We start from the raw sequence: 15,003 nt of genomic DNA on the forward strand, positions 1-15,003 counted from the left end.
AGATAGATAGATAGATAGATAGATAGATAGATAGATAGATAGATAGATCGAGGAGCTAAAGAGATATTTTAATGATTAAAAGTATTGGCTGCTCGATTCGGAGCAAAGGAAACATGGCGGCCACTATTCGCTCAACCCAGAGGCCATGGAACTGGGTGCCTGGGTGTGACCTGCAGGCGATGCTGCAGCTGCGGCCAGAGATGGCCAAGTGGGACCCAGCCACCTCCTAAACTCCTCGTGAGCCCCAGGCATAAGCCGTCCACCAATTACTACTACACTCGTTATTATGGCCATCGGGAAGTTGTGCCTCACAAAAGGCCCCGGTGTCGGGCAAGATGCCTGCAAACTCTGCTGTGCCAGCCACTGAGAAGGCAGCCACACCTGCTCCTCCTATGAAGAGGTGGGAGCTGTCCAAGGACCAGCCATACCCAGGACTCTGCTCTAGGCTACCCTGCTCTGTCCCTAGGGCCATAGGACTGCTTTTCCTCCTTGGATTCCCTCTGGGGAGAGCATATCCTAATTTATAACAAATACGTAGAGAGCCACATTAAAAAAATAAAATAAAAAAGTATTGGCTACTATTCCAAAGCACTCAGTTCCCAGCACCCACACTGTGGCTCACAACCATCTTGAATTATAGCTCCAGAGGCTCTGATGCCCTCTTCTGTCCTCTGAGGTTTCCAGGCAAACATGTGATGCACAGAGCTACGTACAAGCAAGACATCCATGTGCATAAAAGTAAGTTTTTAGAAATCATTAAATAAAGTAGAACAGCAGGAAAGGAAGGATAAGAAGAGGAAAAAAAAACTTCTGTAACTTGGAAAGCATTGCTATGAGTTTGAATGATTCTCCAAATTCATGCATTAATGGTTCTTAGACTGTAACCTTGAATCATGCACACTTCTGCACATGGGAACGGAGGAGTAATCCATCCATGCTTTCGTGGATTAATGGGTTATAGAGGGAGCAACTCTGCTACGAAAGGGCTCTTCCTGGCACGTTTTCTGTGCCTCACCACCTGATGCACACTGGACCATGTCATGACCCAGCAGGACGGCCCTCGCCAGTGCCAAGCAGAACCTGGCACCATGCTCTTGGCCTCCTAGCCTGCAGAACTCTGAGCTAAATGAACTCTGAAGGGAAAGCTTACAAATTGCTCTGTTCTCTGGCATTCAGTTGCGGCAATAGAAAACAAACCATTAAAATTCACTGAGCAATACGTTTAAGATCTGTGCAATTTACCATATGTAATTATACCATAAAGTCCTATGATCACTCAATATAACCTCCCTGAAGGAACCCACGGCCTAGGAAGGAAGCAGACTACAAAGAACTACTTAGGGGTGAGAACCACAATAAAGATTTTGAATGCAGTCCTCCACTGGTGGAGGACTCACTTTCAGCATCCTAAACGGAATCGCTGGTAGACGTGCCTTTATGGGGACAAAGAGAAAGTGCGTGGGAAGTCATTATATGAGTGTGACAAACTTCCTACAAAGAGTCAGCAGAGGATGTCCTTTGCAAAAACATGTACAAGAGTCTGGGTTTGATTCCTAGTACTACCAGAAAAGAAAGAAAGGAAGAGAGAGAGAAGGAGGAAGGGAGGGAGGGGACAGAGAGAAGGAAGGAAGGAGGAGAGGGAGGGAGGGAGAGAGAGAGAAGAAGAGAGGGAGGGGAGGGAGGGAGAAAGAAAGCGACAGAGAAAGAGGGAAGGAGGAAGAGAGAGAGAGAGAAGAAAAATGACAGGAGACATTTCTAAAGCCTGGAACACTTAGGGTTCAGGCACCCATGCTGCAAGCTCCCCCCCCCCCCCAGGCCATTGTACAGAGCCCCAGTTGTCAGGGGTGGGGCCTGGTTCAATACACTCACCCTTTGATGGATTGCTAAAATCCAAACAGATCAGTCTAAATCTTAGCCACCTAGGGTCAGCCCCACCTCAAAGGAAAGGCTGAAAGGAATAGCCAGTTTCTGCCTCTCCCACCCACAGCAAGCCAGCAGGAAAGAATTCATTAGCAACAAACTAACCACACTCAGAGATTAGGTAATGTGCCCCTGGGGCATCACCTGTGCAGAGGAGCCCGGGGTGTCTCTCAAGACAGGCTAGCTGCAAATTCTTGTTCTTTCCTGTTTAGCAAAACCTGCAATCAGAGCCGGGCACGGCGGTACATGCCTGTAATTTCATGGTTCCAGAGGCCGAGGCAGGAAGATTAATAGCTTCAAGTTGCAGGTCAGCCTCGGTTACATCCCAAGACCCTGCCTCAAAACCACAAAGAAAACCCAAACACCGGCCTGGAGTGACTGACCTAGTGTGCTGGGCGGCAGCAAACAAAGCCTATAATCAGAGAGAGTGAAGGACAGCAGCTTCTCAGATCATCATGCCGGGAACACCGCTGAGTGCTCCCCCTAATTCCTTCCATCCTTCCACCAGTTCGGGTCTGAGTGCTCTGTGTGGCCTAGGTGCTTGAAACAGTGAGTGTCCTTAAAGATGTGTGCTGAATGTTTGAGATGCCTGAGGGGGGGAGGGGGAGGCATCTGCAAAGGAGAGCAGAGGATGAACCAGATAAAAGTCCCCGCAATCAGCAAGGAAGGATTCAAACACGAGAGGAATGGGAAGAAGCCGGGCCAGATGCTCAGAAAATCTTGTCCAGTCCCCCCCCCCCCCATAACCGAGTCTCTTCTAGACAGTTTCTCTAAGGCCTGACAGCCACTGAAACCCTCCGAGGTCACAGGCCCTGAGGCAAGTAAGTGACCTGCTTTGTTTACACAGGAAAATGTCAAAGATCAGGAGTGTTTGGGGCTAGGGAAACAGTTCAGGCAGTAGTTCTAGCCAGCAAAGCAAATCAGTGAGCCCTCCCCCCCCCCCCCCCCCCCGGCTCAGCCAAAGACCCTACCTCAAAATAGTAAGGTAGCCATAGTTCAAGGAAAACACCCGACACTGACCAGTTGCCTTCCTGGCCTGCACTTAAAACCCAAGCTCACGGTCACACATGTGTACCTGTACATAGATAAACACATCCACATGAACCACACACAAGCACACACGAATCGAAGCACCATCGTGTAACACCGTCTCTGACTGAGTATCATAAAATATATGTATTTTGGGGAGTAACTTTTCTTCAGAGTCCTCAAAACCTGGGGACTCAAAACCTGGGGGGAAATACTGCAGGAGTTCAAAGGTGAGAGGGAAACTAGGAATGGGGGAGGGTCAGTTTGGCCTAAGGAGACAATAGGGAGACATGAGAGAAGCCCCCTTAAAAAGCACCCAGCTCCCTCCAGTGGGTCCTAGTTGCTGCCAACCGTGATCCCCAAGGTCTCCTCAGGAAATGGGACAAAGGGATGCTAAAGTTCATCAGAGGGGCTTCATCAGTGGTAGAGCACCGATTCAGCATGCATATCTCTCTCTCACACACACACACACACACACACACACACACACACAAACACACTACTGCCTGCTTCCTAGTTTTCAGAAGGTTGTAATCTGAGAGTTCCAGCCCAAAAAGGCATCTTCCAACTTGTCTGTCCAACTTTTTCTCTGGAGTGTCTTTTTATTGGGGGGCAGGGGGTTCGAGACAGGGTTTCTCTGTGTAGCCCTAGCTGTCCTAGTACTCACTCACTAGGCCAGGGCTGGCCTCAGACTCAGAAAGCCACCTACCCTCTGCCTTAAGAGCATTTGCCACCACCGCCACAGGGCCCTAGCAGTGTCTTTTAAACCTTGTTTTCAGAGATCTATTATTATTGCACAGACAGCTCGCCCAGCCTGGCCTTTCCCAAGGCAATCCCCTGCAGTCCCTTCAGGGTCCAGGCACATTAGCTTTATTCAATCAGCTCTCTCCTGCCTACCCACTTCCCAGCCCTGGTGCTGAGGACAGATGAAAACAAGCCCAGAAGTAAGTGGCCATGATTGAAAACAGAGGGAAGAGGCCTGGGGTGGTGGCAGCGGCACCCGCCTTTAATCCCAGCGCTCTGAAGGCAGAGGCAGGCTGATCTCTGTGAGTTGGAGGCCAGCCTGGTCTACAGAGTGAGTTTCAGGACAGCCAGGGCTACACCGAGAAAACTGTCTCGAAAAATAAACAAACAAAAAAGGAGGAGGAAGAGAAGGAGGGGGAAGAGGAGGGCGAGGAGGAGGGGGAGGGGGAAGAGGAGGAGGAAAAGAAAACAGAGGGAAGAAGGTTCTGTTATACTCAGTACCCCAGGACCCCAAACGGTCCCCAAGTTTCTCACTGAAGTGCATTCAGCTGAGAGAGTGTCCCGGCAGCACTTAGCCCTGTACTATTAAAAGCCCTGTGTATCACCTCGGACGCATAGAGAATTCTGAACTAGAGTTTGAACTCAATCTGGGACTCCCGCAGCAGCCGCAGAGGGCAGTAGTTCTAGCCAGCAAAGCAAATGTGTGCCTGAGGGCCACCCAGAGTTGGGTGAGCCCCTGCCAAGCTTTGCAGAACTCCCAAAGTCCCTTCTCCTCGGGACTGCCCAGCCCCCTCTCTTTTCGGGGAGCTGCTCGGGGTACCTGAGAGCGCGGACACCCTGCAACTTGGAGTTCTGCCAGGGCCGAGAGAGCAGCGTCCGGGCCCCCTGCGCCCCCAGGCTCGCGATATACAGCCTCCCGAGGCGCAGCATCCCGAGGTAGACAGCCATGGCTCGCTTCCGCCGCCCGGCCCGGCCCGGAGTAAACTTTGAAAGCGAACAGGGCGGGGGTGAAGAAGAAGCGGGCGGGGAGGCGGGAGGGTCGCTCTGCCTATGGGGTGAGGAGGATTGGGTCCCCGAGGGGCGGGGCGGGGCGGGGCGAGGAGAGGCAGGAAAGTGGCGACTCCGCGTCCTGGGCCACCTTCGCGTGGGAACTGCAGCCCTCCTCGCCCACCCTCGAAGAACGGCCCCTGTAGTTTGTTCTCTTTTTGTTTTTGTCTGGGGAATCCCAAGACCCACTCTGCTGCACAATACAGGGCTTTCCCGCAACCATCCCTTGGATAAGTTCGGAGGGCCGAGAAGTTTCATAAAAGGAAAACCAATCAGGAGCCTACATAGGGCCAGATGGCAATGCCAAGGCTGGTCAGTCCCACGTGCCCGGCAGAGCGTGGGTCACGTGGGAACTTCCTCGGTGGTGAGCTACAAACCAAAGGAACCCGCCCCGAGAGCCTCTGAAGCCTGGCAGCTCGAACGGAGGGCCTCGGGGGAGAGGAGAAGGGACTAGCTGGTTTGATGGGTGAATCCCTCTGTGCTGGGGGACCCAGGGCCTAGTCCCGCGGCATCCTTTCTTTGTCTGTACCACGTCCTTCCAAGAAGAGTACCGGGTAGACAAAATCAGGTGGCATCAGGAGCGAGTCTGTCGAATGTTACCTTCTGTCTTTCTGCCCTGGTTTGAGGCCCGAAATACAACTTCCTCAGCTGCTCCCCTGGACTCCAAAGGACCAAGGAGAGACTCAGCCCTCCAGCTGTGGCCTCTGGAATGTAATCTAACATGTAGTTCAAGAGGGATGGGCGACAAAATCTAGAAAAGGGACTACTCATTTCTGGGCCTGGGCAATGGGTAACCAGAGATTGGCACACGACTTCTATACCTTCTAGTGCCCACATTGTCCTGAAGGATCCGTATTCCAGACGGAGAGAAGAAAGGTCCCGGCAGAGGGACTTCTCCTCTCCTGACTTGGGAAAGAAGAAAGCTAGGCGGGGAGGAACAGTTGGCTGAGGGCAGAGGTTGGCCTAGTGAACCTTTGCCTTTATCTGGGAATCCTGGTTCAGCTGTGGTCATGAGTAATTCAGCTACTCCCTCTTTGATCTCCAGAGTGACCACAAATTTCTCTGGCAGCATTTTTTTTTGGAGGGGGGGGCGAATCAGTGTTTCGTTGGAGGAAGGGTCAAGAGGAGAGACTTCGAAGAGCTGGGCTTGAAAGGGCGTGCTCTCCAAATTAAGTTTATTTAGACAGTGGCTTCAGAAGGCAAGGCCCAGGGAATGAGGGTGCTGACTAGTATCCCAAGCTCAGGATCCAAGCCCTGCCTGGAAAGCTTGGTGGATGACCCTGGATGAATCATTGACCCCTTCTGGATAAATAATTGTCCTGGCAAAGTGAAGGGCACATTCTGGTCCCCAGGACCCTTTCTTTTCCTGACTAGTCTCTGGGTGAGAGTTGGGGGAGGGGAGGAAGGATGAGAGTCATTCCCTCTGTGCTATGGGGTAGCCTGGGGAAGGCTTTCTCCTCTTCCCCTTGTTAATATCCCTTCTCTGCTTCAGAGATGGACTCAGGAAAGGCCTGGTGTTATCCCAGCCAGGGAGATAGAGGCAGGAGGATCAGGAAATCAAGGTCATCAGCTACAAAGGGAGCCTGTGGTGAGCCTGGAGAAACAAAACAAAACAAAAAAACCCAGAAAGAAAGAAAAGGAGGGAAGGGGCTGGTAAATGTTAACATCAAGTAGCATTTTTTTCCATTTTTTATTAATTACACTTTATTCACTTTGTATCCCCCCCCATGGAACTCCCTCCTCCCATCCCAATCCCTCCCTTCCTCCCTCTGCACGCATGCCCCTCCCCAAGTCCACTGGTAGGGAAGGTCTTCTTTTCCATCCTTCTGATCCTAGTCAATTAGGTCTCATCAGGAGAGAAGTGGCTGCCTTGTCTTCTTCTGTGGCCTGGTAAGGCTGCTCCCGCCTCAGGGGGAGGTGATTAAAGAACAGGCCAATCAGTTCATGTCAGAGACAGTCCCTGGCATTTTTTTTTTTTTTTTAATGTGACAGGGTCTCATACTGCTCAGGCTGACCTCATTCTGTATCTATCCTTGGGATGACCTTGAACTTTGATCCTCTTGCCTCGTTTTGTCTTACAGACTTGAATCATTGTAGCCAATTTTATGTGATTTGTACGTGTACTTCTACACAATGGGGATCAAAAGACAACTTGTTGAAATTGGCTCTCTCCTTGCACTCTGATTGGTTCTCTCCTTCGATATGTGTGGGTCCAGGAAATTAACCTCAGGTCATCAGGCTTGATGGCTCACCTTTACCCACTGAGCCATATCCTTGCTTCCTGCTGTTGCTATGTTTTTGAGACATCCTGTAACCCAGGCTGGCTTCACATTTACTAAGTAACTGATGTTGGTCTTGAACTCCTAATCCTCCTGCCTCCTGCTCCAAAATATTGGGATTATAAATCTGCCAACATGCGCTCCTGTGTCCAAAAACTTTAATCACAATTAAAATTTTAATCACAGTTAAGAAAGATGCAGATCTCTGAGTTCAAGGCCAGCCTGATGTACACAGAGAAATCATGTCTTAAATAACAACAACAACAAAAAATACTGGGGAGATGGCTCAGCAGTTAAAAGTACTGTCTGCTCTTCCAAAGGTCCTGAGTTCAATTCCCAGCAATCACACAGTGGCTCATAACCATATATATTGAGATCTGGTGCCCTTTTCTGGTGGGTAGGCATATATGCAAGAAGAATTCTGTATAACTAACAAATAAATAAATCTTTTAAAAAAATGAAGTAGCTGTTGTCTAGCATGTTGAAAGCCCTTGTGTTCAATCCCCAGCACCGTGTATCTGCACCCACACCACCAACAACAATAATGATAACAATTTAGAAAGCAATAATAATAACAATAAGTAAAATCTAATCAACCAAAGTGTCAGCAACGCCTACAGACAGAATCCACTTCCGGTTCTAGGCCAACCTAGCCTACATACCAAGACTTTGTTTCAGTAAATAAATAAGGCTGGGTGTGGGTGCCCCTATCTTTAATCTCATCATCTAGAAGCAGAGGCAGGCAGATCTCTGTGAGCTCCAGGCCAACCTGGTCTATATAGTGGATCTCAGGCCAGCTAGGGCTGCACACTGAGATCCTGTCTCCAGACGAAGAATAAATAAATAAACGTATTAACAGATCCTATCTGCAGGTGATGTTGCAGAAGGGAAAGAAATGTGAACTTTTTTTTTTTTCCTTTGCTTTTGTTGAGAGACACGGTTTCTCTGTGCAGCCCTGGCTGCCCTGGAACTTGCCTTGTAAACCAGCCTGCTCTTGAACTCACAGAGATCCCTCTGTCTTGGCCTTCCAAGTGCTGGGATTAAAAGTGAGTGCCACCATCACCTGGCTGGAATGGTGTTTGTTTGTTTGTTTTTGTTTTTTTAAACAATGAAGCTATTATTAACAGGTGTTGCGGGGCGCAGTCTTCAGAGCAAAAGCCACCATCTTAAACAGATCAGAAGTTTCTGCTTATAGGAGACCATCCTCAGCAGGACTGTTGGCTGTGTACTGTCCCGAAGAAAAGGAATGGGTGGGGAGAGTCATAAGAGCCTCACTTAGATTCCACACTCTGCTCCCAACTGTTTGTGTGGAGTTTTGTTTGGGACCCTATAGGTCTAGAGAAGGTTAACTGGATGGGAAGGCTGTCCAAGTTGAATGGAGACTTTCCAGTCTGGCAACTTCAGGGGTCACTTGTGCTTCCAAAAGCAACCCCTCACCCATACCTGTAAAACAGCTCAGTGACCTTAATTGGCCCTCCAGGGCAAACTTGGAAGGAATCCTACTTGGATTTGTCATTGGAACCTTAAAAGGAGATGGTAGGCTTTTATACTTCCCTAGAGACAAACCTATGTGAACAACAACAGCAAAAAACACTAAAAAATAGAACTATAAAAAAAATTAAATACTTAGAAGAAGTAAATAGAGAAGATAAAACTGAGGCAGATAAAATATTTCAAATGGGTGGGACAAGGTGGCATATGCCTTTAATCCCAGCAGTAGAAAGGCAGAGGCAGGCACATCTCTGAGTTTGAGGGCAACCTGGTCTGCATAGCAAGTTTCAGGCCACATAGGAAGACCCTGCCTCAAATGAAATTTTTGATGAGATCAGCAAGCTAGCTCTGCAGATAAAGAGCACTTTCAAAGCAAGCCTGATGGCTTGAATTAGGTCAGGGAACGTTAGGAAACCACAAGAAAGAGAAAGATATACAAGTAGGTAGGTGGTGGTGTACACCTTTAATCCCTGCAATGGGAAGGCAGAGGCAGGTGGATCTCTGAGTTCAAGGCCAGCCTGGTCTACATAGTAAGTTCCAGGACAGCCAGGACTCAGTAGAGAGAACCTCTCTCAAAACAAAACAAACAAAAAGAAAATCACAAGGAAAAAAAACCATTCTGACACATTCTAAACTGCAGGGAAACCCTGAAGAAATGCTAGCTGAAAAAAAGCTGACATAAAAGAAAAAAAAAAAAAAAAAAACAACACTGTACGGAAAGTCCAAGATGAGGAATGGACCCCCATCTCCAGTTAGGGTTGCCTGGTTTAGACATTAAGATCAACTCCCTGAAGGAGATCCACCTGTTCTTTCTACCCATCAAGGAGTCTGAGGTTACAGACTTTTTCCTGGTTCCTTAAGAATGAGCTTCTTAAGATTTTACCACTGTAGAAGTGGATTCAGATTGGCCAGGATACCAGGTTCCAGACTTTTGACACCACTGTGGACTACAAAAGTCATGTTTTTCTGAGTATCAGGTGCTCCAAGAAGGTAGCCACCGCTATCTTAGGGCCCATTATCTCACCAAGCTTTCCACTGGAGAGAGGCAACTTGGGGCACAAGATTGGCAAGCTCCATGCTGTCCCATGTCCCATGCAAAGGTGACAGGCTGCCTTGGCTCTGTGCTGCTGTGCCTCACACCTGCTCCCAGAGGTAAAGTACTGGCATTGTCATTGGCCCTGTGCCCAACTGTGGTGGTTTGAAAGACAATGCCCCCCACCACCACCATAGGCTCAGGGAATGGCGCTATCAGTAGGTGTGGCCTTATGGTAGTGGGTGTAGCTTTGTTGGAGGAAGTATATCTCAGTCACTTCCTGCTTCCTTCCCTTCCAGATATGGACTAAGCCTCTGAGCTGTAAGCCAGCCTAAATTAAATGTTTTTCTTTGTGAGAGTTGGTGTCTCTTCACAGCAGTAGAAGCCTTAACTAAGACACCAACACTAAGAGACTGCAGCTTCTGGCTGGTATCAGTGAGAGCGACACATCAGCCAGGGCTGCATGGCTGTCCTGGACAACTTCACCAAGGCCACCTTTGATGCCATCTCCAAGACCTACAGCTGTCTGACCCCTGACCTCTGGAAAGAGACTGTTCACTACGTTTCCTCCTTAAGAAACAACCAACCACGGTGTGAAAACCCACACCAGAGCCTCTGTGCCAAGGACCCATGCGCCAGCTTCGGCTACCACTTAAGCTTTTTGGTTTTGTTTCTGTTTTTTTAAGACAGGATTTCTCTGTGTAGTCCTGGCTGTCCTGAAGCTCACTTTGTAGACCAGGGTGGCTTTGAATTTGCAGAGATCCACCTGCCTCTGCCTCTCCAGGGCTGGGATTAAAGACCTGTGCGGCAACCACCACCACCAGGCCCACATAGGATTTTTATGTGACAAAAATAATAATAATAATAATAATAATAATAATAATAATAATAATAATAAAGTGAATTAAGCCTGTTTTTCTAAGAGAACCTAAAATAGTAAAAGTCTTAGAACCTGTTTAGTTAAAAATCTCAGCTCTCACCTCAAGGAGAGTAAGATTATTCAGAGTCAAATAGAAGCTACCATGGCCTGGGACATGGGTTCAGGTTACCCCAAAATAACATTTTGCTGAGGGTGGTGGTGCATACCTTTGAGGCAGAGGCAAGTGGACCTCTGTGTTCAAGACCAGTCTGGGGTACAGATTGAGCTACATAACAGGATCTCAAAAACAAACCAGCATAATATGTTACAGAACAGAAGGCCATAAATTAAGGCTTTTACCACATGCTTTGGCAGGGGTAGTAACTGGCAGGTTACAGCAAAGCGAGGACATGGAACAAGAAAATCGTAAATCAAGGCATTGCCACAAACATCAGCGGAAACAGCAGGCAGGCAGGTTACGGCGGCGCAGTGGGGGAAGCTCTTCACTGGCTTTCAGAAGTTACCTGACAACATCCTTAACTTCTGGGTTGATGGGAGGCAGTGGTGGCCCTGTAACACATTCCAAAGGTTTTTCCGGATAGTTGAAAGGTCAGAGGTGGGCAACAAAAATGGTTCCTTTTTGTTGTTGTTGCTGTTGTCTTGTTGCTTTGTGCTTTGGTTTTGTTTCGTTGTTTCTTAGAAAAGGTCTCACTCTGTCGCCTTGGCTGGCCCTAGATCTCACTGTGTAAATCTCAAACTCACGGGTAGCCACCTGCCTCTGTGTCCCAAATGCTGAGAGTGCCAGAGTGTTTGGTGCCTTTGAGGGCCAGAAGAGGGCAGATCCCCCGGAACTGGAGTTCCAGGGGGTGGAGAGCCACCATTTGGATGCTGGGAATGAAAGCCAGGTCCTCTGGCAAAAGCAGCGGGTGCTCTTCAGTACTGAGTCATTGCTCTAGCCTCTGGTTTTGTTGTTGTTGTTTGTTTGTTTTTGTTTTGTTTTGTTTTTGAGGCAGGATCTTTCTGTGAAGCCCTGACCGGCCTGCTTCACTGTGTCACCAAGCTAGCCTCAGATTCACAGCTCACCTCAGCCTTGAGGGTACCAGGATTGCAGATGTGAGGCACTGCTGTTCATGGGCTATGTCAGAAAACAGACAGATGCATGTGTGACATTTCACAATCAGAATTGGCTTAGTCACAGTTTATTCAATAAGAATAAACCCTCAAGGTGTGGCCGTTTCATTGGTAACAATTTGTCAAGTTTCACTTTGGCAGGCTGAAGAAAACACAAGTTCTTTATTCCAGTCTTTTTTAATTTGTGTGGTGTGAATGTGTTCATAGGAGTGTGGGGGCCAAAGTCAATGTCAGGAATCTTGTTTTCTCTCCACCTCTTTCTTACTTAAAAAAAAAAAAAGTGTTTCTTTATTCTTTGATAATTTAATGCATATATACACTGTATCTTTTTCTTTCTTTCTTTCTTTCTTTTTCTCTTTTTTTCTTTTTTCTTTTTTTTTTTTTTTTTTTTTTTTTTTTTTTTTTTTTTTTTTTTTTTTGGCTTTTCAAGGCAGGGTTTCTGTGTAGCCCTGGCTGTCCCAGAACTCACTTTGTAAACAAGAAGGCTGGCCTCAAACTCAGAGATGTGCCTGCCTCTGCCTCTACCTCCCCAATGCTGGGATTAAAGGCATGTACCATCATGTCTAAAACTGTATCTTGATCTTATCCACCCTATTTTTCCCTTTCACTCTCCTGGGTCAACAGCTACCATTGTATCCCCCTCCCATCTTTTTGTCCTGTCTCTCTCTTTCATAACCCACTGTGCTGCTTGCTGGAACACTGACTGGTTGTTTTTTTTTTTTTTTTTTTTACCTTTTCTTATCCAGGTTTTAGTCAGGTAACCACAGTGAGTTTGTGAGTTCACGGATTATGTCATGGCCCGAAAGCAACATTCCACAACACTCCTCCACATTCTCTGGCTTTTATAACCTTTCATTCCACAGTATTCCCTGACCCTCAGGATTTGGGGGTGGGGTGGCTAATTAAGACGAGTGTCCCGCTTGGGGCTGAACACTCAACAGTTAATTATTCTCAGCACCCTGACCAGTTGTGAATACTTTCATTCCATTCCACTGGGGAAAGCAGCCTCTCTGGCCAAGGTTAAGAGTGATACCAAGCTATATGTATAGAAGGAAATATTTAGAAAACAGTTTGATGACCTGTCCATTTAGCAAAACAACAATCATAGGTTCCACTTTAAGGCCCACGACCTCCCAAGCCACGATCTGTTAACCAGGTTTACAATGCCAGGTCGGAATCCCCTTCTGTGAAAGCAGGCCTCGAATCTAATCCGAAAGCAGTTGGTTACCCCGTCACCTGCATCTTGCCTGGTAGGTTGGTATATAGTTTCCAGGGCTCACTGCTGGGTGGTACCATCGACGACTTTTCTCTCTGGCAGCCGGCGGCACAGCACCTTCCAGACCTATGAAAATCAGCTAGCAAGGAGAAAGTTTTCAGGCCCGTTCCAAATTGATTTCTCTATGTCCTGTACCAAACTATGCTTATATCTTCAGCAGTAAGGTCTTACTATGTGCTTCTGGTAGGCAGCGGAGAGCAAAGGCCACAAGCTAGCCCACCTTTTAAAAAGTTATAAAGTTATAAACAAATGCTCTTAACCAGGGAGCCATCTCTCCACTCCACCCCCATCTCATCCTTTGATGGGACCCCACGCTGAACCTGGACCTCACTGACTCAGGAACACAGAGTGGCAGCAAGCCCCAGGGTCTTTCCTGTCTCCACCTCCCGAATGCCGTGACACCTGGCTTTTTATACACGTGTGCTGCAGGTCTGAATTCAGGTCTTCGTGCTTTCACAGCAGATACTTTACAGGCTAAGTCGTCTCTCCAAGCCCCCATTTCAATCTTAATTACTAACATTCATCTTCGGTTTATATATTTCGTATCACGCAGCAAAATAAATCAAAGTAGAAGGGTGTGTATATAGGCTCACAGAATGACTTTAAAGAATCGAAAACACAGCAAACCTCTTGAGATCATACTGCTTGGAAGCCGATGGAACACACCCAAGGAGGATCTCTGCCTTAATATGATAATGAGCCCAGGCAGAGGGGCAGTTGGGGATGATGGTGGAGGTGAGGATCAGGCTGCAGCTGGGCCATAGCTTTGAGCAGAGCTACAGAGTTAAGCCCAGCTGCAGAGAGGAGGTGTGGGACCACGCGCAGGGCAGGACCTGGTCCAGATGGATGGACGCAGGGTAACAGAGGTGAACAGAAAACCCCATAGAGGGAAGCTGAGTAGGCTGCCTCAGCAGTGGGAGCTGAGCAGAGTTGAAGCCCCTGGGACTGTGTGGGAGTTCTCCAGCTATCATATTCTTTCTTGTGCTTTGTAATTTTGTATGTATGGGTATTTTGCCTGTATGTGTCATCTATGAGTAGTGCAATGCCCAAGGAGGCCAGAAGAGGGCATCAGATTCCCTGGAACTGGAGTTACATTCAGCTGCGAACCACCAGGTGGATGCTGAGAACTGAGCCTGGTTCCTCTGAACAGGCAGCCAGTGTTCGGAGCCATCTCTCCAGCTCCCTGCCAATGAGTGGGTTAGGTGACAGGCCAGTGATGCTACCTTCCTAGTGTTAGGTTTAACTCCCCTTCATAAGTCAGGGAGTTGTACCATTTTCTCCGTCTAGTATGTTTAGTAACTTCTTGGGCCTGGTTTTCCTGATAGGATTTAAAAATCTTTTTCTTGTATTTCGTGTCTGAGTTGCCTCCCCGTATGTCTGTGAGGCCAGAAGAGGGCATCCGATTCCATGAACTAGAGTTGCAGAGATTATGAGCCACCTTGTGGGTGCTGGAAAAATAAACTTGCATCCTCAGGAAGAGACACAACTGCTGAGCCATCTCTGCAGCCCCTCTTGGTATCATTTTTAACATGTTTTTATGTCCCTACAATCTCAGCTCACCCCCCCCCAATAAATTACTTATTCCTAAGAATAAATAATTTCTCCATCTATGCCTCCTAAGTGGTGCCAGACAGATGACCTCATTCAGTGTTCACGCAGCTGCAGAGTTGTCCTCCATCTTCAAAACGGAGTCAGGAACTGCTGTAAGACAGAATTTCTCAGGGTAAGGCACCACCTGAAAAACTGCTGCTTTACGTAACATGGAGTAATTCAGAGCAGTGCAAAATCTTGTCTCAAAGGCCGTGGACTGATGTTGGATAAGGTTGATACAGTAAAACACAGATCAGCTTTTTTTAAGTTTTTTTTTTTTTTTTTTTCCCATGAGACAAGAGTCTCACATAGCCTGGGCTGGCTTCAAACCTGATGTACAGTTAATAACCTTGAACCCTTAATCCTTCTGCAAGAACTGGAAGGATCATGAGTTCAAGGCCCACCTGGTCAACAGAACAAATTCAAGGCCAACCAAAATAAGAGGGAGAGCATAGCTTAAAAATGAGCGCAGGGGCTATAGTTCAGTGGTAGAACATTTGCCTAGTATTCTGGATGCCCTCGATATAGTCCCTAGCACTGTAAAAATCGGTGGGGGAGGTGGGTGATAGTGGCACATGCCTTTAACCCCAGCACTTGGGAGGCT

At 47.8% G+C, this 15,003-nt stretch overlaps 1 protein-coding gene across 1 annotated transcript in view; it reads right to left on the reverse strand.

Moving 5' to 3' along the window:
* The window catches only part of Acsf2 (acyl-CoA synthetase family member 2), a 41,586-nt gene extending 36,924 nt beyond the window's left edge, over positions 1 to 4,662 (reverse strand). Inside the window, exon 1 of the mRNA XM_055619958.1 lies at positions 4,514 to 4,662. Within this exon, the coding sequence (XP_055475933.1) occupies positions 4,514 to 4,641 (128 nt within the window). The 5' untranslated portion in view covers positions 4,642 to 4,662. The remainder of the gene's footprint in view (positions 1 to 4,513) is intronic.
* Positions 4,663 to 15,003: the final 10,341 nt, after the last annotated feature.

This window comes from Psammomys obesus, unplaced genomic scaffold (assembly GCF_907164565.1).
Source record: "Psammomys obesus unplaced genomic scaffold, mPsaObe1.curated_primary_1811, whole genome shotgun sequence".
Taxonomy (NCBI): domain Eukaryota; kingdom Metazoa; phylum Chordata; class Mammalia; order Rodentia; family Muridae; genus Psammomys; species Psammomys obesus.